Source organism: Nyctereutes procyonoides, unplaced genomic scaffold (assembly GCF_905146905.1).
Source record: "Nyctereutes procyonoides isolate TBG_1078 unplaced genomic scaffold, NYPRO_anot_genome, whole genome shotgun sequence".
In the NCBI taxonomy this organism is placed as follows: domain Eukaryota; kingdom Metazoa; phylum Chordata; class Mammalia; order Carnivora; family Canidae; genus Nyctereutes; species Nyctereutes procyonoides.
The window spans coordinates 33,216,685-33,240,340 of record NW_026575120.1 but is presented as its reverse complement, the minus strand read 5'-3'; the positions used below and the strand labels follow the sequence as shown (position 1 = coordinate 33,240,340).

The window sequence follows — 23,656 nt, the reverse complement described above, 5'->3', positions numbered from 1 at the left end:
CCGTGTCCCGTGTCCCGCGGGTTATCCGTCGTTGCCGCACCGGGCGGGCAGCTGTCTCCCCTGCCCACACTTGCCTCCCTGGTCCAAGCGGTGACACTGGGGCCTCTGGGGCTTTCTCTGTTCCAACCGCTGCAGAAAGTCTACCTGCTACCGAATAGCATGTGCCCCGTGTGTCCCGGGACAGTAGCACTAGGGGTCCGCCACCGTTTCGTAGTGACCAGCTGGCTTCAGCGGCAGCCCTGGCGCCTGACAGTCACTGTGCTCCCAGAGCTGCTGCGGGCGGGGTATTATTTATCGAGGTCCGGCTGCCCCGCGATGGGGGGCGGGGCGGGGAGAGTCAGGGCCTCTTTCCACAGGAAGTTGGAAGGCCCAGAAGTGGACACAGTATCCACTTGCCAGGTCACACCAGGAAGGGGTGTCCATCGTTTGGATGAGGACGGTGTGGCCTCCTGCTCAGACATTTTCAATCTGGGAGCCTAGAACCAAACCCCAAGTAGGGGGCAGGGGCGTGGGGAGCCAGGCTAGCATGTTAGCACAGCTGGATCCCATGAATTCAGGGAGAAATTTCGTTAATTACTCTTGTTTTGGAATAAGCTCCGATTTTTTTTTTTTTTAAGGACATGATGTTTTGTTATTTTCCAGCTCACGCCTGAAATAGGATCCCGTGTCCTGTTTCTTGGCTGGGACACAGGACGCCCAGCTGAAGTTGCCTTGTTGCCTACACGCTGGGCTGCCAAAATGCTAAATCTCTGGGTTCTCTCTGGGGCCTTAAAGACGGTGCAGTTATTTCCTTTGGCAATCCTGTCTCTCAGATGTCTGATTGCTAGGACTTTTAACGGTTTGGGGATGACTTTGCTACATCTTTGTCTCCCCTTGGCCACCCCCAAGTGCCTCCCACTCGCGTCGCTCTCCGGCCCACTGCGGGGGACAGAGCTCACCTCTCGGGGTTGAAGGTCTCCGGTTGTGGCCAGTACTCAGGGTCACGGTGCAGAGCACCCACGGCCACCTCCACCACGGCGCCCGCGGGGATGCGCTGTCCCCGTACCTCGCAGTCCCGCGCCGCCTCCCGTGTGAACCTGTGGGGACACGTCGGTCACCCCTGCCTTGATGGCCAGAGGCAATGAGGAGAGTGTAGGGGGAGACGGGGACAGGAGGCCTGGCCCTCTGGCAGGGGCGACCAGGATGGTTTCCACCCCCTGCCCTTGGCGCCCTACTGCTCAGGACCCTGCAGCCTCTAGGCTCCTTAGACTCATTCGGCCTTGGATGAAATGCCGACACGCATGAAACCCGAAGAGCTTGTCTCAGGCCTGGTTAGGGGGGCACAGGTACCTCCCAAGGGCTTCTTCCTGTGGGGGCGCTTGCGGGTCATTCCCCAGCCACGCTTTCCCCTCGTCTGCCATTCGTGGTCAAGCCCCTTCACATTGCCCTGGCCCAGCGGGCGCCTGGGGGCTCTGTCGGTGGAGCGTCGCCTTCAGCTCCCGGCACCATCCTGGAGTCCGGGCATCAAGCCCAGCGCTGGGCTCCCTGCTCAGCAGGGAGTCTGCTTCTCCCTCTCCTTCTGCCTCTCCCTCTGCTTCTCCTTCTCCCTCTGCTTCTCCCTCTCTCTCTGCTTCTTCCTCTCCCTCTGCTTCTCCTTCTCTTTCATTCTCCCTCTGCTTCTCCCTCTCCCTCTGCTTCTCCTTCTCCTTCATTCTCCCTCTGCTTCTCCCTCTCCCTCTGCTTCTCCCTTTCCCTCTCCCTCTGCTTCTCCTTCTCTTTCATTCTCCCTCTGCTTCTCCCTTTCCTTCTCTCTCTGCTTCTCCCTCTCCCTCTGCTTCTCCTTCTCCTTCATTCTCCCTCTGCTTCTCCTTCTCCCTCTCCCTCTGCTTCTCCTTCTCCCTCTGCTTCTCTCTCTCCCTCTTCCTCTGCTCCTCTCCCAGCTCGTTCTCTCTCTCTCTCTCAAATAAATAAAAATATAAAATAAATAAATTGCCTGGCCCCTGATCTCCATTCACTGTCTACATCACCATGGATAACTTCTACTAGAGGGGAAAACTTCTGGTCAGATTGTTTACCAAGCGCCACGGCACAATCCCATTTACATTGTATTTTTAAGAGCTAGACCACAGATGTTTGCCTATAAACATAAAATTTCTGGAAGAATACTTGAACTTCAGCCATGATATCTTCCAAGGGACTGGGGTGGAGGATGGCAGGGGGCCAGAAGTGCCAACAGTTCTTTGGATCCTTCTGTATTGTTTAGGTTTTTTGGTTTTTGATTTTTTTAAAGTATAAGCATATTATTTTTGTGATACAGATAATTACTTTAAAATGAAAAACTATGCTGGCTTTTATTTCAGATTGTAGAACTGGACTTTCCTAAATATCGTAGGGGAGATAAAATTATTATACTAATTATCATTATATTTTACTCTCGCTTATAAAATAAATTAAGAGTAACCCGAGGCTCCTTGCAGCATTCGTCACTTGGTTAGGAGCCTTTAATGTAACAGGAGCGGCCAGGCCTGGGCGACCCCCATTCGGATCTTAAGCTACCAATGCAATTAACATGTGCTTGGAGCTGGTGGCAAAACGCCGGGTGCTCAAATCAGAGCAAGCAGGTGGGGGTCTCTGATGTCCACAGCCTCGGTTCTAAAGGGTCAAACTAGGCTATACCGTGATATCCTTTTCTTTTTCATCTTTACTGGGAAAATATCCTGGACCAGGATCCAAGACCCCCTAGAAGCCAGAAAATAAGCTTTCCCTTCTGTATGTAGTGGGGCCTCCTGTCTCGCTAGGCTAGGCCATAGATAAGGATAGAAAAATCTGCTGGATTATACCATTTAGAATCCTGGATTCACATTGATAACACTTCAACAAGAGTTGGGATGTTTTCCACAGGGGCCATTCTGAGCTTTTTGTGTGGATAATGGTTATCTGTCAAGGTGTGTCAGGGCTTGGAAAAAGCCAATGCACTTTTCTGAGATTAAAATAGTAAAGAAAAATAAATATGGTTCGCCATTCTCTCTGTATTCACCCTGAAATCTGTTGCCTGGACCGAAGTGAATTGGCCTCTCATTTGGCTGAGAATAATGATGGCTTGCAGAGAGAAGTCAGCAGAGCTGATATGGCTAAAAATTCTGGTGGAGTAGGTACAGAGGAAGGTGAGGCCCAGGAGATCACGGCTTGCCCAGGATTGGAGCGGGCTGGAAGCTGGCCATTCGCCTGGAAGGCGGGCCTTCCTCTCTGCACCTCACACCTTGCATGGCAACCACTTAGAGTGTCCGGCTTTTCAGATGTTCTGTCCACTGTCAGTGCGCCCTTGGGGTGGGCCGAGCAGACGCTGGGTGCCCACTGAACACACGGGAAGCAGAAGCACAGAGCAGCCCAGAACATACCCAAGATCACACAGCAAACTAAGGGCATGGATGTGAGGACCGTCGTGGCTTTCCGTCAAAATTTGTTCTGTGATGATGGAGGCCTGGCACTGCATGTGATTTTACGAGGGGATCGACCGGTTCATCCGAATTCCCTAGTTTCTGGCCTGCCTTGGAGTGGGACCAGCAGCCCCTGGCTCCCCAGAGCAATGCCTTCGCCGGCTGCCTTTTACACGGTACTGTTGATAAAGGGTCACGGGGAGAATTGATCAGAGCATTTTGGTGTCGAAGAGCCTATACACTTTGTCACTCAACACATCCTCTCGACCAGGTCTCCTGCGATGAGTTCTTGATTGGGTTTAGAGCCAGGAAATGACATGTCTTTGATCACTTTATAGACTTTCCTCTTGCTAGAGAACACGACTGTTCAACTCTGCTGGTTTTCCTCTCTGGCAGGAGCCTCTGCAACCGAGTGGGGACCTGACCCCAGTTATCGGCCCTCTCTGGGGTCCCATAAAGGCTTCTTTCCCCTAGACAGCCTTTGTTCTATCACTGAATGTCTTATTTGGAGCTTCATTTTAATGTGTATAGCAGCTGCCCACAGTTCTCTTGGAAGGAAGCTGGATATAAATCATGAAAAAACAAAGATTGAATGACAGTTTGCTCCATGGCTCCCAAGGAAATCAGAGAAGGCCTGTAAAGTCGGTCTTAATGCCAGGAGAGGCACTAAGAGAGAGCAGCAGCAGCAGGAGAGCAGCAAGGCAGGCCCCGGGGCTGACTGCTCTGAGGGGCGGAAGCCTGTGTGCTTGAGGACCAAATGATTTCACGCACATCTCCAGAATTCTCTATATTTGCTCTGGGTCTGAATGCTTTGGACAAGAGCTACAATCACACTCTTGACGATGTTTTTGGTTTGGAATATAATTCTGAGACACCTTCAAAGCATCCACATTTTCTCTTTTTAAAATGGCCAAAGATGGGGCACCTGGGTGGCTCAGTGGTTGAGCATCTATCTGCCTTCAGCCCAAGGGTGATCCCGGGGGTCCTGAGATTGAGTCCCGCATCAGGCTCCCTGCAGGGAGCCAGCTTCTCCCTCTGCCTGTGTCTCTGCCTCTCTCTGTGTGTCTCTCATGAATAAATAAAATAAAATAAAATAAAATAAAATAAAATAAAATAAATAAAAAATGGCTAAAGGGACCTCCCTCTGGATTATATGGTATATTAATTCATAGGCATGCAGAGTGGAACTTACGATGTACAGGCTAAATGCTATGTGCTGTTTCTGTTTCTAGAAACTGAAGTCTGGCCACTGTTTCCCTCCCTGAGGGCCTGGGGCCCCAAGTTAAGACCCTGTGCTCCATGGACTGCCTCGTTTAGGGGGAGTTGGAAAGAAGCAGAAGACCAGATTCCTGCTCTCCAGGCACTCACAGGTTAGTGTGAGTGGGTGTCCCCGGGTGAAACATTGCAGAGGGGTTGAGAAGTGTCTGAGAATATAATTGAAAGTACAGTCTGTGCAAAGATGCTGGGGGAGGACAGGCAAAGTGCCTGGAGCTCTGAGTCTCGGGTTGGACCTCGATGGAAGGGGCCGGGGTGAATTGTTGGGAGAATGAGGAGATGCCTTCCAGGCCTTGAAAGGATCCCCCTGGAGCATCACTTCCAAGGGCAGGAGTTTCATCTGCTGATTTTCCAGTGCTTGGAATAGCATCGGCTTGATAAATAGTTGCCAAATGAACAAATGGATGAACAGACAAGCAGGCAGGGGGACTAGCTGAAGCCTTTCAAGGCTGGGAGGCCAAGGAGATGGGCTTGGGTTGGGGAGGAAGGTCATGTTAAGAAAAGACCAGTGACACTCTGAGAAGCTGGTTAAGGTAGAGGAAAATGAGCCAGATGTTGACTGCTAGGGTTACTCTCTGGAAGCTATTGCGCCCCAGGGGATACGGAGAAACCCAAGGCTCAGGCCTCGCCCTCCAGGGACTCGAGTCTGGCATCACACAAAGGGTGACAGACTGATGTCTAGTGAGGATCCTAGACGGTGATGCCAAAGGGGCTTTGGAGGACTGCGGGCTGGGGTGGGGTTGGGGGTGGGGATGGGGAGCGGGGCGTACCTGAAAGCCGGGGGGTAGATCCTCAAGGTCTCCGCAATCACCATGTCCAGGTAGGGCAGGCCTTCCTGGAGGCTGCAGTAGTCAAGGGCCGTCTGGTGATGGTGGCCATGGTGGTGGGGGGGTTGTGACAAAGGAAGAAAGTTGAGTTACAGCGAGTCACACAGCCTTTCTGGCTTCTCCATTAGCATTAGAGTCCCGCTCCCGCTTAGCAGACTCGCACATGGAGACGCCGCAAATGCACAGTGTAGGCCGGTGCTCCCCATGTCCTGGTGTCCCGGTTCATTGGTGCTGTATGTGACCGAGGACGAACCGGCCCGGCCTGGGACTTGGGGGGTCTTTGAGTGTCACACAGAGAGGTTTGGGTCTAGGGCAGTGGCAGCAGGTGCAGCCGGGAGCATTTCCGGAGCCTGGTGGCTGCATGTAGCACAGACACGACCTGGGTCAGTCCCCCCGCACCCTGAGAGGCAGCTGCTCCCCCATCTCTCAGATGAGAAAACCGAGCCTCGGAGGGGCGGCCACGGAGGCGGTAACTGGTATGTCATAAAGTTAAGAGACGCAGAGTGACATCGCAGCAAAAGAAAAAGAGTCCTGGTAACATACAGGATGAATAGTGACAAAACCCAAAGAGCTCTTATAAATCCGCAAGAAAAGGAACTAGGAACATGGTCAAAAGCTATGAACAGGCGAAGCAGAGAAGGAGAAATAAAGTTGCCAAGATGAAAATATGAATGAAAAGGAGAGTTCGTTACTCACCAGTCAGAGCAGGAGAGGCCAGGAAATGTGGATTAGGTACTAAAGGGCGAAGGTGTGGAGAGGCCTGACCCAGTACCCTGTGTTGGAGGGACCTCGGTGACCCTTGGACTGTGCCCCGGTGGGAGGGGAAGGGACACATGGGACACGAGCTAGGAGCAGGATGTGGGTGGGAGGGTTGGAATGGGGTCATGGAGGCTTATTCGCTGCTCTGCTGGGTTTCCCCGCATCCTCCCTGTCGCCCTGTATCCTACAGAGCCTGAGTGGTCCCCTGTTTGGTAGGGGACAGCCTCCTTTCTTGCCCCCGGATAGCTGCTGATGCAAGAGCAGGCCTCGGCGGGGCGTTGCTTTCTTTGACCTCCCCTCCCTGAGGAGCGCAGAGGGCCCGTCCAGGCTGCAGCCCCCAGCTGTTGGTGGATGGCCCCCGGGGGGCCTGCTCCACCCCCAGGAGCCACTTGGGCCTGCAGCCAGCCCTGGGGCTGCCCCCCAGGTTCTAGTGGCTGGCAGGAGGGTTCAGGACCCCTACACACGCGTGAGGGCCTGACTCCCTGGCCCACGCAGCATCCCCGTGTGGGGAGAGCCTCCTTGGGGGAGCCTGGGCACCTCTGTTCTCCTTTCTGTGTTTAGTGGTTTGATTTGTGCTTGTTTCTCCTGGCCTGTGAGTCACAAAAAACAAATTGTGTCATTTCAGTGATTCTCATGTGAGTTAAATGCTCTGATATTTACATTTGAGACTGGCATTGCCTGGGTGGCTCAGTCGGTTAAGCATCTGTCTTCGACTCAGGTCATATCCCAGGGTCCGGGGTTTGAGCCCCGCATTGGGCTCCCTGCTCAGCAGGGAGTCTGCTTCTCCCTCTGCCTCTGCCTGCCGCTCCCCCTGCTTGTGTTCTCTCTCTCCCTCTCTTTGTCATTCTCTGTCAAATAAGTAAACACAATCTTTTTTTAAAAAATAATAAAACTGGCATTGCATGATAGAAAGATGAATGGTAAGATTCATGCTAGAGAAGAAGAAGAAGGGAGAACCTTTGTATCTACTGTTGATGGCACTCTCCCCTGCCTTTTGAATGAGGGGCCACATATTTTCATTTTGTATAAAACAATTGCGTGGTTGGCCACGAAGGCCACGGTTGATGTGAGCCTCCGACCCAAGGGCACCTGTCTGGAATTAGGATCGCGTGCAGAGAGAGAGAAGCGGGTGGAAAGTGAACACAGGTGAGTCATGAACTGTTGGTGACCATGTTCTGCCTTTGGAGAAGGCTCCCTGGTGTCCCTTAGAGCCTGGTTTCTGCTTGCCACCCTCCGGGATGAGTAGCCTCGTGGGTGGTGGGTGGATCAGTCCTCTCACAGTGTTTTCTCACTTACGGCCTCAGCAACAGCTACTTCTGTCATCTGCAACCCAAGGAGACGTAACAAACGCAGAAAATGCAAAAAAGAAAAAAAAGAAATGGTGGCACTGTGCACCAAAATACAGAACTATATCTCAAAGAGAAACCAGGTCTGGAAGCAGCGTCCCTAACAGTAGATGGTATCGGTTTCCCAAACAGAATTTGTGATTTGGAAGCTCTCAGCATTTATTAGAGAAAGAAAACTTTTGAAAGCAGCCTAGGGGAATTGGATATTATAAAGTCAAAGGGTTCGTGTATTCTTTCTCTGGATGAGCTTTCTCCTGTGCTTCTAAGCTTTTGGCTCAAGATCCACATGCAAATATCAGCTTGGTCCAGTGGTTCTCAAGGTGGCTGAACATTAGAGGCAGTGGGGTGGCTTTTAATGTCTAAGGATGGTTGGGCCTTGCCCCCCAGGATTCGACTGTGGGTGTGAAGTGGGGCCTGGGCACCAGCTCTCCCATCCCACTCGGCCACTGGCCACTGTAGTGTGAGCCCCAGGGAGAGACCACTCATTAGCCCTTCGGCCATCTACCCGTGATCCCTCCCGTGGGAGGAGTGGGCAGATGGGGCGGAGGGAGGCTCGTGCCTGCACATTTTAATCAAACCCAGGTGAAGCAATGAAATTCAAGTCTGTCCCACTGACAGACCAGTCCACCCATCTGGACCTTTGCCTGGACCTAGTTAGTACTTTCGGGAAAATCAGGGATAAAGGGGTCCTGCACCAGTCCTGCCAGCAGAGGGCAGCAAGTGTATGGCAAATGGGGGACTCCCCGGTGACGCTGGGCCCCTGCTCAGAATCACAAATAAGAACCAAAAAAGACTTGGGAATCATGCATGCATCCAAATTCTTCATTATAGAGATGAGAAAAATGAGACCTAGAGAGGAAAGCCTTCGAAACCAAAAGCGCATAGCTAGAACGTGAAGCAGAAAACCCATGTTTTAATTCAGCAATCCCACCCCGAACCCCTGCTGCCTGGCAGGTGCCGGGCTAGGTGCTGAGGATCCCCAAAGGAGCAAGTCTTGGATCTCTGGGGAAGCAGACTTCTAAGCTAATCATTATCCTGAATGCAGAACGTGTTCTAGAATGGACTTGGGAGGACCAGGATACAGTTCTGAAAACTCATTCATTCAGGTGCCTGGGTGGCTCAGTGGTTGAGCGTCTGCCTTCGGCCCAGGTTGTGATCCCAGGGTCCTGGGATCAAGTCCCACATCTGGATTCTTGCAGGGAGCCTGCTTCTCCCTCTGCCTGTGTCTCTGCCTCTCTCTGTGTGTCTCTCATGAATAAATAATTTTTAAAAAAGAATTAATTCATTCATGAATCTTTAGGACACATGCTAAGTTGGTGCCTATGGTGGGCCAGGCCCTGACTAGGCATAGGGCTCATAACATGCAGACCCTTCCCACCCTCCCAGGACCTCATGGTCTGTCTCAGGATGCGAACCAACAGCAAGGATTAGGGAGTGGTGAGCATGAGGCTCTGCAGAAGAACAGAGAAGGCCACACCTCCCAGACATTCGGGATCAAGGAAGCTGCCAGAAGGAAGGGTTGCCCAAACTGAGATCTTTATGATGAATAAGAAGAAGCCAGTTGAAAAGCAGGTGGGCTTGTTTGGATGTTGGCTCCACCAAACCAGTCTTAAAAAAAAAAAAATCCATGAGTCCATCACAGGATCCTGAATCCTGACTGGATATTTGAAACACTTCAGAAATTATGGTTCATTGGTTTTCAGTGTGATGATAGGATGGTGGGCCCGTTTTGGAAAAGAGCCCTTCTGTTTTAAAAAACAGAATGAAATATTTACAGATGATAGGACATCTGGGATTTTTTTTTTTAAAACGTGGAAGTGGGGAAAGGGACAGAAGCAGTGTGGCCGCAGCAGACTCTTGTGGGTGCTGGGTGAGGGGGACCGAGTTCTCCCAAGTGGCCTTTGAGTTTATACAGCTTAAAGTTTTCCTTTGCAAAAAGCTAAAACACCAAATAGAAATGTAAATAACAACAGCGTGTGGAGTCGCCCCATGCACAGACTTGGAGCTGCGCTCAAGAATTAAAAATGGTTCTGCGAGGCTGGCCGAGTGGGAGAGGTGTGGTTTGGAGCCGGATCTTGTAGGACAGTTGGCAGTTTTCCGGGCACAGAAGGCAGAAAGCCCTCCCATGCGGGGTGACCTTTCAGGCTGAGTCAGAAGAAGTGTGGTGGGTGTGGGACCTGGTGGAGGGCTGGCAAGAAATGAAACAGAAAAGGTAGTTATGCTCTATGGGCGCGATGTGTTTTTCTTTGGCATCTAGAAAAAACCCACCCAATTAAAAAATGCTGGTGGTGGGGGGTGCGGGGGGAGTGGTGTAGAATTCACTCGAAGTGAGAAAGGGAAAGGAAGGGTAGCTTAGTGAAGAAAATGTTTTCCCTTGGAAGAAAACCTGGCCGGCTCACCCCAAATGTTTGAAATAGCAGCAGCAGCATCGCAGGCAGGAGGCTGGGAGCTGGGAGATGGGAACTGGGAGTTGGGAGTTGGGAACTGGGAGCTGGGAACTGGGAGCTGGGAACTGGGAGCTGGGAGCTGGGAATTGGGAGTTGGGAACTGGGAGTTGGGAGCTGGGATCTGGGAACTGGGAGCTGGGAGCTGGGAATTGGGAGCTGGGAACTGGGAGTTGGGAGCTGGGAACTGGGAGCTGGGAGCTGGGAGCTGGGAATTGGGAGTTGGGAACTGGGAGTTGGGAGCTGGAAGCTGGGAGCTGGGAACTGGGAGCTGGGAATTGGGAACTGGGAGTTGGGAGTTGGGAGCTGGAAACTGGGAGCTGGGAGCTGGGAGTTGGGGACTGGAAACTGGGAGTTGGGAGCTGAGAACTGGGAGCTGGGAGTTGGGAACTGGAAGCTGGGAGTTGGGAGCTGGGAACTGGGAGTTGGGAGCTGGGAACTGGGACCTGGGAACTGGGAGCTGGGAACTGGGAGCTGGGAACTGGGAGTTGGGAACTGGGAGTTGGGAGCTGGAAGCTGGGAGCTGGGAGTTGGGGACTGGGAGTTGGGGACTGGAAACTGGGAACTGGGAGTTGGGAACTGGGAGCTGGGAGCTGGGAGTTGGGAGCTGGAAGCTGCGAGTTGGGAGCTAGGAACTGGGAACTGGGAGTTGGGAACTGGGAGCTGGGAGCTGGGAGCTGGGAGCTGGGAGCTGGGAGTTGGGAGCTGGGAGCTAGGAGCTGGGAGCTGGGAGCCCGGAGCTGAGGCTTCTGGCCCAGCTCCTCCCTTGCTGTGGCCCTTGGCGCTCAGACCCTTGGTGCCCCTGCTTGGCCCGGGATGTCAGGAGAACCCAGCGGGGTCTGAGCAGAGTAGCCTCTCATTTCAAGCCAGGAAGCACTTTAAGCTTCTGTGTTTCCAGAAGATAACATTAAAAAGCGATCCCGAGGGCTCTGACTCCATTGCACGGCCCCGTATTACTCAGAATCAACCTGTCCTGCTGTCCCCAATGCTGGCCATGCCTCGGGGTGCCCACTCGGGGTGTCCTGCCAGGGTCTCGGCCCTGGATGCACCCCAGGCGGCTGGGGCCTGGGGCCAGTTGCCAAGGCAACACCAACAGGGTCACCAGGTCTGTAAGGTGGGGTCCTGCCCAGCTGGCAGGGCAGGGCAAAGGAGCCGGTAAGGTGACAGGTCTCTGGAAAACATAATGCACCAAATGAGCAGATAATCCTTCCATATGAATGTGTTGGGTGGCAGGGAGCTCACTGCAGCACCGGGCCTTCTGCAGCGTGTGTTAAATGACTCTATAAGGATGTGTTAAGGAAGAAAGTGATTTTAAAATCTTATAGAACTTATTTCAGCTGGGACTTATTTCATAAAATAAATAGCTGTGTTCTCAGAAGGTTGAAAATCAATATTAAATATTTATTAATATCCAATAGTGGGAAATGTGGATTAAATAGTAAATATTTGATTACTAACTATTGGGGGAAATATAGAGTAAAACATAAACTGAACCTGTGCCTCATGGGTTATATTTTCAATCCAAAATTTCCAGAAGGTTTTTTCCACCTATATTTGATTTTCAGTGGGTAGTAACTTCTCTTTTTCTTTCTTTTTTTTTTTTTTTTAGATTTTTAAATTATTCATGAGAGACACAGAGAGACAGAGAGAGAGGCAGAGACAGACAGAGGGAGAAGCAGGCTCCATGCAGGGAGCCTGATGCGGGACTTGATCCCGGCACTCCAGGATCACGACCTGGGCCGAAGGCAGGGCCTAAACCACGGAGCCACTCACGAGTCCCTCTCTTTTTATTTCTAAGGTCCTCGGTCTCTTTGTCTTTTTATCATACCGCTTAGATCTGTAAACCAATATTTAAATGCAATGGAAAAACCTGATGGTTAAGGGAACTTCATGGAAAATCTATGGATAAATCCTTTTAAATAGGAAATAATACTGCCCTGACCTATTCATGTCCTCTGGCTACATTTAGATTCTTGTGTGCCATTTTCTCGAGAGCTACACACACACACACACACACACGCGCGCGCGCACACACACACGCCCCTCCCCTGAGTCACTCACACCTACACATACATCACATGCTGTATGCGTGTGCAGTTAGGACGTGGTGAATTAAGGAGGAACAGAAAACAAAATGTCACTGCTTTCGAAAAGATTTTTTTCCTGGAGATTCAGGGACTTAATAGAAAAATTAACGTTTTCTTATTTTGCTAAAGGAAACAAGTGGGGGCGGCTTCAGTTTGGTCTTTCCCACGCGGTAGTAACAGCAGCAGCGAACAGGGCTGGTAATGTGGCATTTGTCACCAGATGCAGTGTTACAGAGAGTGAGCTCCATTATGCCAGCCTTTGCCCTCCAGAAGCAGGGAACGTGACATCCCCGAAGACCCGGCTCTCCGGCTTGGGGCCAGCCAGGGGCCATACAGCCTGTATGAAGGATAAAGATTTCTATTCGCTCTCATTCTCTGGGGAACATAAGATGAGAATATGAAACCAAACCGTGGAAAATGTGGCAACCTTTGCTTTGCCCTTTTGACCACCAGCCCAGAAGAGCCCTTCCCCTCGTGACCAGCCTCGCAGATGAGCACGCAGTCCTGCGGCGAGGCCCGAGCGGGGACCTGGGCTCCTTGCCAACCAGTTCTCTAAACAGAGACACTAACTTGCTGGCTTGAGAGCCCAGGGATGGGCCCACTTGAGCTGGTCCAGGCTGGGGCGAGAAGCAGTGGGGGTCGGAGGGATGGAGTGGGCCACAAGACCGGGCGGGGGGAGGGGGGATCTTCCCATCAACGTCACTGCCTTGCCTAGCCAGTGCCCAGAAAGTTCTGCATCAGAAAGTTCTGCATGCTAATTGAAAGCATTTGGTAGATTTAGATGCAGACATGCGTCCATACCTTAGAGAAAGTAATTAGGAGACTGTGTATGGGATCTATTTACACCCACTTTACAAGAAAGGAGACAGAACCCATCCACATAAACCTGTGGATTATTCCAGGTGCCCTTGTACTCTGCAGGCCAGGCCATTAAGGGATTAGGTGAGGAGATTGTAATGAAAGAACATAAACCTGCCTACACGTGCGCGCGCGCGCACACACACACACACACACACACACACACACACACACTAGCCCTCACCACGGAAGGCCCTGGGTTGAGCTTTATTGATGTCCCTGACTTTCAGCAGGAAATCCAGTCTTCAGAGACCTAAGATAACAATAGCGCTCTGCCTCCTGCAATATTTTACTGCGCACAGAGGGACTTTTACATCTGTTGTATCATTTGGTCCTCACGACAACTGCACCGTGTGGTAGGTAGGGCAGTTTTTGCTGCCTACTTTTGTTAGGTGAAGAAAACAAAAGATTCAGAGATTCGTGGCTCATCCAAGGTCACACAGCTGGTGAATGGCAGAGTCGGAATGAAATCCAGATCTTCACATTCCAGAACTTGTCCCTCATGCTGTACTGCCTAGGCCTCCCTCCCCCTCCCCTCTCTCCCTCATCCCCCACCCCCCCAACCTGCTGTCCTTAGGTACATTTTATGGAAGAATAACATGCATACAGAAAAAAATATCACACAAGCTAAAGTGCAGAGTTCAGTGACTTTTAACAAAGCAAGCACACCTGTGTACCCACGGCCAGCTTGAGACACCAGACATTGCCAGCATGCTGAAGCGCCGCTGTGACCCCATCCGGTCCCAGGCCCCCCACCAAGGGCAACCACTATCCTGCCTTCTATTTTTTTTGAAATTTTTTTAGATTTTATTTATTTATTCATGAGAAACACACACAGAGAGAGACAGAGACACGGGCAGAGGGAGAAGCTGGGTCTCCAGGATCACACCCTGGGCTGAAGTCTGCGCTAAACCGCTGAGCCACTGGGGCTGCCCAACTATCCTGCCTTCTAACACAAGAGATTACTCTGCCTTTTAAAAATCTGTACATAAACAGAATACACAGGATGTCGGCCTTTGCCCATGCCTGCTTGAGCATGGTGCTGTGTGTTGGACACTCATGGTGTGGCGTGGCGCTGAAGGGCGTCCACTCTCGTGGCGTCCATCCTTTCAACTGTGGCTGGACCTTGGAGTTATCCCAGTTTGGGGCCGTTATAAATAAAGCTGAACATTTTTGTATGTGTTTTGTGGTGGACGTGTGTCCACACGTCTGCTGAGTGTATACCTAGGCATGGATTCATAAGGGAAGAGTATGTTCAGCTTTAGTAGATATTTTGGACAGTTTTACAGATTGGTTGTACCTATTGCCTAAAATTTTAGTGGTGAACCAGCTGAAAAGCAGTTTGTTGATGCAAATGCCAGGTCCCTCTATTAATCTCCCTGGGGCTCCACCTGCTTCCTTCCACTTGCCTCCCCAACACGCTGAAACCCAACCACGGTCTGTATTCCAGGAAAGGGTTGAGAGAAGAAATAGTGTATTATTTGGGGAGCAGAGTTATTTATCCCTAGTGGGGGCATTTAGAGAAAAGGGGAGGTAGGGACAAACAAGACACATCTAATCCCCTGGTTTTAAAGAATGGTCTCAATTATCAGACATAAGTACTTATAAGCATAAAACACATTCCCAAATCAACTAGAGTCTTTGGATTATCTGCTGTTATGTAATACTTAGGATTCTGATCTCTCCATTAATAGCTGATTGTATATGATGTTTAAGGAAATAAGCCCCTAAATAAATGACAGATCACCTAGCTCACCATCTCTGCAGTGGGGAGAGAGGGTTTTGCATTTAATTTGCAGAGAAATTCTTTTTGTTCACTCTCTCCCCACATAGATAGTGAGTATGTCTATGGCATGGGTGTGACATGCCCCGAGCAGAGTGTGAGGGCATGGCGGGGGTGTGGGGCAAGACACAACCCCATACATTCAACTCACTTTGTATTTGGGACACTGTTTACTTGTTTGTTCAGAGATTTGTTACTATGGTAATAGGGAGCCATTGAAGGTTTGATGAGTAGAGGTGACATAATGAAAATGGTATTTTGTGCTCTGACGATGGTATATGAAGATGGTTGGAAGAGCTGGTCAATAGGAAAAGAAGATGGGAGATTACTGTAATAGTCTGGGCAGGAGCTCGGAGCTCGGATAACAGTGCAGTGGTCAAAGTGGGCAAGGGGTTGAAAGGGAAGTAGTATGAGCAGTGATTTTCTATCTTGGCTGCTCCCCACTGAGGCTGGAGCCCCACCCCGAGAAACATTCAGCATCCATTGATGGATTGGTGTGCAGAAGTTGGTAGTATTCCTAAAGTTCCCTGGGAGATTTTCATGTGCAGCCAGATACAGAGTCTTCATAATTTTATTATTTTTTAAAAGATTTTGCTTATTTATTCATGAGAGACACACAGAGAGAGGCAGAGACACAGGCCGAGGGAGAAGCAGGCTCCCTGCAGGGAGCCCGATGTGAGACTTGATTCCGGGCCCGGGATCATGCCTTGAGCCCAAGGCAGATGCTCAACTGCTGAGCCACCCAGGCGTCCCTGTGTCCCCGTAATTTTAAAGGGAGACTTGCCGGGGGAGGTGAGTCTTCGGATGTAAGGGGACAGGGAGTGAAGAGATGAAAGTGATCCCTAGGTTTCATTCCCAGGTGGCCGAAAGATAGAAAGAGGACCATCCGGGTGAGGCTGCCCTTCCAGGAGAGCTCCGCTTTGGCAGGCTTGTGGGGGAGGGACCCCGGGGGATATGGTGTCTAGATTAGCCACACAGAGGGAGATGAGTCCCCTGGGATGGGGGTCAGAAAGGAAAGCCGGGTGCTGAGGCCTGAACTGTAGGGCCGCCCAGGAAAGGAGGCTGAGAGCCTGGAAAGGAAGGGACTCTGGACAGTCTCGGATCTCCCAGACACAGCCACAGAGATTAGGGACCAGGAAAAGACGTGGCATCAGTCACCTGAGTGGGGGGGGAGACCAAAGCCAGCAGCAGGGGGGTTCACCGAGGAGCACAGGAGACGGGATGGAGTGAGTGGGAGCTTGCTGGGGCCGGCGCAGCACTTCCACAGGCACACTGCAAGAACTGGGGGCGAACGGGGGACCAAGCCAACCACGGGCAGATATGAAGCAATGCCACCGAGCAGCAGCCGTGTGACAAAGGAAAAGCATGTGCTGCTCCTCTAGTTAGTGGGGCGGACCCAGGCCCGATGGTGCGAGGCCCGGAGAGAATGATTTTGAGGCAACACAGGCAAGGATTTTCAAATGACTAGAACTTAATGAAACAGGCAGCCTCTAGGCCCGCTGGAGATTGTCAAAAGCTGTCGCTGAGCATCTGAAAAGGTCGCTGGTGGATATTCATGGATCCCTCATCAGGAGGGGCTGCACGTGGCCCTGTGGGGCCTTCTGAGTCTAGGATGGTCCGAAGCATCATGACTACCCCCCACCCCCACCCCAGCTCCCCAGGGACAGCCTGTGACACTAGTGGATCCCTAAGCACTTGCCGGCCCAGGAGATGTCACACAAAGGTGGAAAGTGATCCCCTTGCTCTAGGTACCCCCACCTCCGCCCCCGCAGCCCCATCGCTCATTCCCGTGTGCGCCTCCATCATGCAGTCCAAGAGTCAGAGCCCAGGTCACGTACTGTTTGGGGAAATGGTAAACAAAGATAAGAGCTTTAAGCACTGGAATTTATTTTTTATCCACTCGGCCTAAAAGCCACTGCGTGTTAAATTTAGAAGGCTGGCTTCCAGCCCCCTCCCTGCCCTCCTGTTCGCGGCCTGCTCTTTCCCGGCCAGGCTGACCGTGGAATAGGAAATGTGTTTGGAAAGCCCGGGCGTCCTTAGAGGCTGCCTGCCTGGATGTTTATAGAAATGTTTCATCCACGGGCCTGGGAGAGAGGGTCACTTCCTCCGATGGCCTGGCCGGCTCTGCTCCCCATCCCAGCAGCAGCCTCTCTACCCAAATATTTACCCAAACGTCCTCCAGGCAGGGCCATGGTGCTTCTGCCTCGAATGCACGCACCGTTGGTAGGTGAGATGCTCCCCCGGGGAAGCAGCCGCATTTGCAGCAGACTCCCTTACAATTTATTTACAAAGGTCTCCCTCACGCCTGGGAATCTATAATTGAACAGCTCTCTCTATGTAGGTTAAATCCCTTTGCAACCAAGTCCGAGAACCTGTAGAAATCCTTTTGTCGGCCTGGAATTCTGTTGTATTGAATATTGTTGGAAATAAATGAGCCATTGTCTGGGCTGAGAATTTTCTGGTTAGATAGAGATCTCCACTGCGATGCGATTTATTGTGGCAGCGTTTTTTTTTTCCCCCAGCTCATTTTAAATTCCCTATTGCCTGCTCAGTCCATTTTCCTATCTCAGGATAGAAGTGGGGAGGGTTAGGCCCAAGTTGAAAAAAAAAGGAAAAATAGGCTCCTTTGCCCAAGAATGCCGTCCAGAGGCCCACATGGAGTCTGATGCCAGATTTTAACGGGGAAGTGCAGGATGTCTGTTGGCTGGCTTCGGGGAAAAGAGTGACCAACCCTGTTAGCTGATGCATGAGTGGGAGGTTTGTCCCAGGACCGTAAAGAGACTCGGAGACTCTGGAGGTCCATGGGTTCAACTCCCCATCCCCCATGGTATGGGCGAGGACCCACAGCTCAGAGAGGTATGTGCTCACGAAGGAATGCTCATTTACGGCTCTTACAAAAAATAATTCCTAGCCCCACTAAGCTTTAAAATATATCCAGCCCTAGTTATGAGTAAGTTTTTGAAGTTAAAAATTAAAAAAAAAAACCATCAGGAGCAATTCACTGTCTTTCTCTTCTATAATCAACTCTTGAGATTTTGAATTTCACGGTCCACAGGCAGATTTGTAAGTGGAGAAGCAGAGATGTGGAATTCAACAGATCTGACTGCAAGGCCGGGGGCAAGTTATGAAGCCTCACCAGGATTTCAGTCTGCTTGTCTGTGAAATGGGGGCAGATCACACCAGGAAGGCTGGTAGTGAGGACTCCTCATCAAGTGCTGGTCAGGGTTTCCTGAAGCTCTGTTTGTAATTCTCTCGCTTTGGACAGGAGGTGGCAAGTGCACGTATCAGATTTGCTTGTTTCTAAAAATGCTGGTCAGGGACCAGCTGCAGGTGTGGGGCCGTCCCCACAGACATGGAAATAGTTGTGCCAGTGAGAATTAAGAATTCAGTGGCGCTGCCTTAGGGGAGATGCTGAGAGAGACCCCCATTCCTGTGATCAGAAAAGGAGGAAGGAAGGTACGAGAAGGTAAATCCTAGGACACATGACAGAGTCTCTTAGAGACCTGCCTCAACTCTTTCCTGTGCTAAGAGCCTCGCAGTACGCCTCCTGTCCCCTTATAAGATCCCACTCTGCCCAGGAGGAGACAGAAATTTCCAGAGCTTGGGTGGCTTCCCTAGGCCATAGGCCAGATGTGGGGAGGGCTGGCCTATAGCCAGGGCCTGTTTCCAGGGCCACCTCTTACAGGTGGCCGCAGTGGCTGCCTCGGCACCTCTTGCACCTGATGCGATTTTAGCCCTTGCCCTATTTCTGCAGCTGGCGGCAGTAGTGGAAAAGGATTCCTTGCTGAGTGTGGTGGCCTCCACGGTGGCAGAGCCAAGCAAACATGGGCCGCAGAATAACGGCTGACACGAGCTTCCCCACCGACATAGTGGGCCTGAGGGCACAACAGAGCGTCCCTCCCTCCCCTTGGAGCAGGAGAACTGGGTTTGTATACAAAAGATGAGGTTCTTGGGGGAACCACCTCCCCCCCCCCTTTTTTAAAGATTTTATTTATTTACTCACAAGAGACACAGAGAGAGGCAGAGACACAGGCAGAGGGAGAGACGCAGGCTCCAGGCAGGGAGCCTGAATGTGGGACTCGATCCTGGGACTCCAGGATCACGCCCTAGGCCGAAGGCAGGTGCTTAACTGCTGAGCCGCCCAGGCATTCCCCCCCCCTTTTTTTGTAATTAAATTTGGGAGTTGGGGGGAGACTCACTAAATCACAGACTGCCTGGGCCTCAGAGCCTCGATAGTGGTTTCCGTTTGGAGGGGCCCAGATGCTGCATTCATGCCTCCGCCTCTGGTCTTCTGGGTGGGGGCTGGAGTCTCAAGGTCAAGGGGGCTGCCGAGGGCCAGGGGGAAGTTTCAGCCAGCCCGGGCCTTCGGGAATGGCCTGGCAGGTGCTCCCCTCGTGCCCCACTACGAGATGTGGGGGGCTCACCTCCCTGCTCACTCTGGGCCATCCTTCTGCTGCCATCCCCTCAGCAGGAGGGGAAGGGGGGTCACAGGAAGACTCCCCTGCAAGTGAGACCCACACACCCCATCTCTCGGAATGGAGAAGGGTCTCATGGAATGGGAGGCTGAGTTCTCCCAGGCAAGACTCACCCCCCACCCCCGTCCCCCATCTGCTGGACAAGCCAGACCTGCGGGGACCCCTGAGGCATGCCTCAGAGGCATCCCCTGAAGCTTTAGTTAGGGGTGTCCTGTGGACAGAGCTGCCCGCACGAGCCCTGGGGGCCTTCAACACAGTCCCTACTAGGGGCATAATTTTGTTCATTGTTTTGGTTTTTGTTTTATCCAATACTGGACTGCTCCTCTAATGTAGGACAAAATCCCAAAAAGGTGACTGTGGCCCCATGAACGGCCATCACCACCCCCTCCCCTCCACCTAAAACGATTCTGTGTACGCGTTCCTATCTTTATGCTTTTATTTTACATGTTTAAATATCTTTCTACTATCTTTGCTAAGAAGAATTCCAGCTGTCCTTCAGGGGTCCCCTTAGCAACGTCTGGGGCTCCTGTGAGGTTTGCAGGCCACCTCTTCCAGGCTACCGCTGCACCGGGAGTGCGTCCCCGCACCTGCTGTGTGCCAGCCCTGGCAGAGGGAGAGGGTGCCGCCCGGTGGGCGAGTGGGGGCCCCGGAGGGGGAGGAGCCCTGTGCCCCCCACAACCCTCCGTGGGAGGGATGCACACAGTGGGGACAGCGGATGGGATGTGAGGGGGGGATCAGAAACCCTTCCCGGAGAGGGGGAGGCTTATGCCGAAGCAATTTTCAAAAAGCATTTGTGCTCTTTCACACAGAAACAATAAAAGCGCTTAAACAAGGTTTTGGAGCCGAATTGAACCGGGTTCCTTCACGGGCACGTCGTTTATTGCCGTTTTAGTGGAGCGCGTGCTCTCTGCCGTTCCTGCCTCTGCCTCCCGCCCGGGCAGCGCAGCGCTGGCGCGTGTTGATTCTGGCCATTTGTTTGGGCCTCGGATCTTCAGGACTCGTTTGTTTCTTTTGTGTCTGCTGCTCCCTGTGGGTGCCGGGTGCGGGGTGCATCCCCCTGTCCCGAGCGAGGCTCCTCAGAGTGGCTGGACTTAGGGTGGGGGCACGCTGGGGTCCTCGGAGGTGCCACAGGTGACTGTCACATTGGGAGGCCCGGGGCAGGGGCCCGCAGGCTGAGGGATTTTTGCAGGATCATAGGTCCAGGCAGCCCGGGGTCAGGTCCACAGCCATGGACCAGGCCGGGGAGGAGTTGTGGGCGGGGAGGGGAGCTGGGGTCCCCGGGGACAGAGACGCAGTCCTGAGGAGGTGGCCACGGCTGAGCTGGGCCGGGCACGGCTGCCAGGTTGTATTTCCTAGCCATCATAGGGTGACAGCAGATGGCCCCAGGAGCTCATGGGGCAAGGGCCTTGCTGTTCTATGGGGTCCTGGACAGGAGGCCCCAGGGGTCAGGACCAGAGGTGGTGGGATGACCTCCCAGTGGACAGAAGGAGGCCGGACTCCCTAGAGGAGGTGAGGGTCACATCCTGCCACCCAAGGACAGATCTGACAAGCAAGCTGCCATCGAGCTGCAGGCTCTTGAGCTGCCACGCTCTTCAGGAGCACAGGCTGCTGGTGGCTTTGGTGCCGGGGCTGCCGTAAGCTGCGCATAAATGCTGGCCCCACGTGTAGGGCTCTGAAAGGGGAGTGGGGTGCTGGGACTGGGCACATCCTGGTGCCCCCCTCCAGCTGCCACCTGCTGCCTGGGTGCTGACCTCCAATGTCTACCCCAGAGCCAAGGCCCTGAGTGAGGGGCAGGAAAGCCAGGCCAGGTGATGTGGGAAGCAGAGAAAGCAAGCCTGGCCTGGGGGCGGGGCAGACAGTGGAACCAACAGTGTCTTTCGAAAAAGGGCAAGTTCACGGTTACTGGGAGTATTTACTGACCCAAGGCACAGGGCGAGTTTCACATGGATCGTTTAGCTGAGTTTCCATTTTACAGATGACAAAACTGAGGCCCGGAGGGCTTTATGTGCAGGGTTGGTAGACAGAGAGGATGGAGCTTGGTGGAAAGAGGTGGAGTGAGGAAAACCTGAGTCCTCCCAGGTCTAAAGGCGAGGAAGGCAGGCTTGTTCCTCTTCCTCATTCAGGCAGGACACGCAGGGCGGAGCTGCCGAGGGGCGATGGAGGCAGATGCTCCGATGCTTCAGGTGGCCAGGAGCACAGAATCGGGCCTGCTTGGGACTGGGGCCCTCAGGCCAGAGCGGGGGGGGGGGGGCGGGGGGTGCTGCGTGGTTGGGCAGGATGCAGGGGGTCCTGAGTGATCATGAACCCCGGAGGGGAGACAGGGCATGTGCAGGGGGGCCTCGTCCAGCTAAACTGGGAGAAACCCTACGAGGGGCCTCACGGGTCCTCCTGGGTGCCTGGCAAAGTGCTCGGGCTCTCAAGGGCCAGTGTCATCTTGGATGGACGAGGGTGCATGTGGGTGCTCCCTGGGAAAGGAGGGGGGCCTCAGAGAATTCTGCAGCCCTTGCTCTTGGTGTGCTAGATACGGAGACTTTCTGCTTGTCCTGTTCCTGAGCCATGAACCTTTAACCCCCCTGAGCATCTGGAGAGTTCTCTGGCACAGGCCCATGAGGAGGCCACTGCTCTGCGCTGAAGCCCCTGCTGTGGGCCACCCTGGGGCCCAGGGCTCCTCATCTCAGGTCGCGTGAACCTCTTCTCTCCCTGGCCCCAGCCAGCTCTGGCTTCTTCCCGAAGAGCAGCTGCTCTGAGAATGTCCCTGGGCCAGTGTGGGGCTGCCCCCGAGGGTCCTGGCCAGGCCGGTAAGTGTATTTGCAAAGTTTACTGAAAATGGAACAGTGCCCAGCTGTTCTCAATTTTTTTTTTTCCTAAGGGAAGGACAGGAGGAAATAGACTGAAGTGACAGCAGGAGGAGGGCCCCTGTGGGATTTTCTCAAGGTTCGTTAACCCCACAACGAGCCATCACCTTCCATAGAAATCCTTCTGATGTCTGCTCCCTTTGGCCCAGCCCGTGCTATGCTGTGATCTTTCCCCAGTGATCCAAGAAGAGAGAGAGTCTTTTCCAAAAACAGAGGCTGATGGTAGACAGGGTTGAGTCTCTAGTTTGGGAGTGGAGTTTTGTAAAACTGGTCAAATCTCCCTGCTGAGAAAACATTGTTACGGCAGTGCCAGTGCCCCCTGTGCTCCAGGGCGGTCCTGTGGCCCACGCGGTCTTCTAGGCCAAGGCCAGGCTGGCCTGGGAAGCCTGCTCTGGTCTTTGGGACCCCACATGACTTAGCTTCCCAATGCAGTTTTTATTTTTTAAGGTAAATGAAACATAGGGTCATAATCATACGGATTTAGAGCAAGAACGTCTGGGATTCACTTCAGAAGGCTCTTCGTGTTCCTGTGCATCACCTTTCTTTCTGATGAGTACTCTCAGTGGGAGGATCCCATTATAATCAAACAGGTGCCTTATATAGCTACGTGTTACAGGCTCAGAGACCCTGAAAACCGATTTATGGGGAGTGAAACCAGGAAAGACAGGGTGAGGCTTTACACGTATGTAGCAGGGAAGGAGGCTTCGGTCCCGAACATTCCTGTGCCAGCCAGATGAGTTGGAAACAGCACAACACAGAGCAACGGAAAAGCCATGTGCAGTCTCTGTACCCGCTTGTCGGACTGTCGGGTGGTCTTTGGCCGGAGCACGTTTCCTCTGCCCTGACCCCTTCTGGCCTCTCAGTCAGGGTGTGAATCCAGTCCCTGTTGGGGGGTGGAAGTGAGACTCCAGTTCTGGGATCCCCCCCGGCCTCTGGGCACTGCTGTGGAAAGCGCAGGGTAGAGCAGCTTCTTCGCGAGTTTTGATTCCTACTGGTTCTCAAGCTGAGCTGCACCCTGGAGTCCCCAGGGACCCTGGTGATGTCCTTGCAAGAAGCCCTGCAAGCCCTGCCACAGTCAGGGGCTCCATGTCAGCTCTCAGGTGTAACCTGAAGCTCCCAGGGCATTGTTTGAGCGCCAGGCTTCTAGAAGGTACTAGAAAGTCTAGCTCTGTACAGAGGGCTTGGGGAACTCTTTCAGGTCTGCCCCCTATTTCTACATCACACGTCCACCTTGGGAGCCAGTCTTGTTCAGTGGTTAAAAGCACACAGGTGTCACATTGCCTGAGGATGAATTTGTGTCTCACTGCTTACCAGCTGTGTGACCGTGGTCAGCCTCAGCTTCTCACTCAGTACAATGGAGATAATTCTAAGACTCCAAAACGTTGTAGTGGGCAAAAAGCCTATTCACAGACAGCACTTGCCCACGCCTGGCATGCAGTAAGTCTTGGGTGGGTGCACACCACTGCTTAGAGTTGCAGCTGTGTGTGGCTCACCCACATCCATCCTGCTGTCTTCACCCCGGGGGTCCTCC

At 52.7% G+C, this 23,656-nt stretch overlaps 1 protein-coding gene across 1 annotated transcript in view; it reads right to left on the bottom strand.

Annotated features, from left to right (window-relative positions):
• Positions 1 to 23,656, bottom strand: part of TBXAS1 (thromboxane A synthase 1) — a 161,799-nt gene that overhangs the window by 3,474 nt on the left and 134,669 nt on the right. The window contains exons 12-13 of the mRNA XM_055335529.1: positions 5,462 to 5,553; positions 939 to 1,076 (exon numbers count right to left, since the gene is read on the bottom strand). Coding sequence (XP_055191504.1) covers positions 939 to 1,076; positions 5,462 to 5,553 — 230 coding nt within the window. The remainder of the gene's footprint in view (positions 1 to 938; positions 1,077 to 5,461; positions 5,554 to 23,656) is intronic.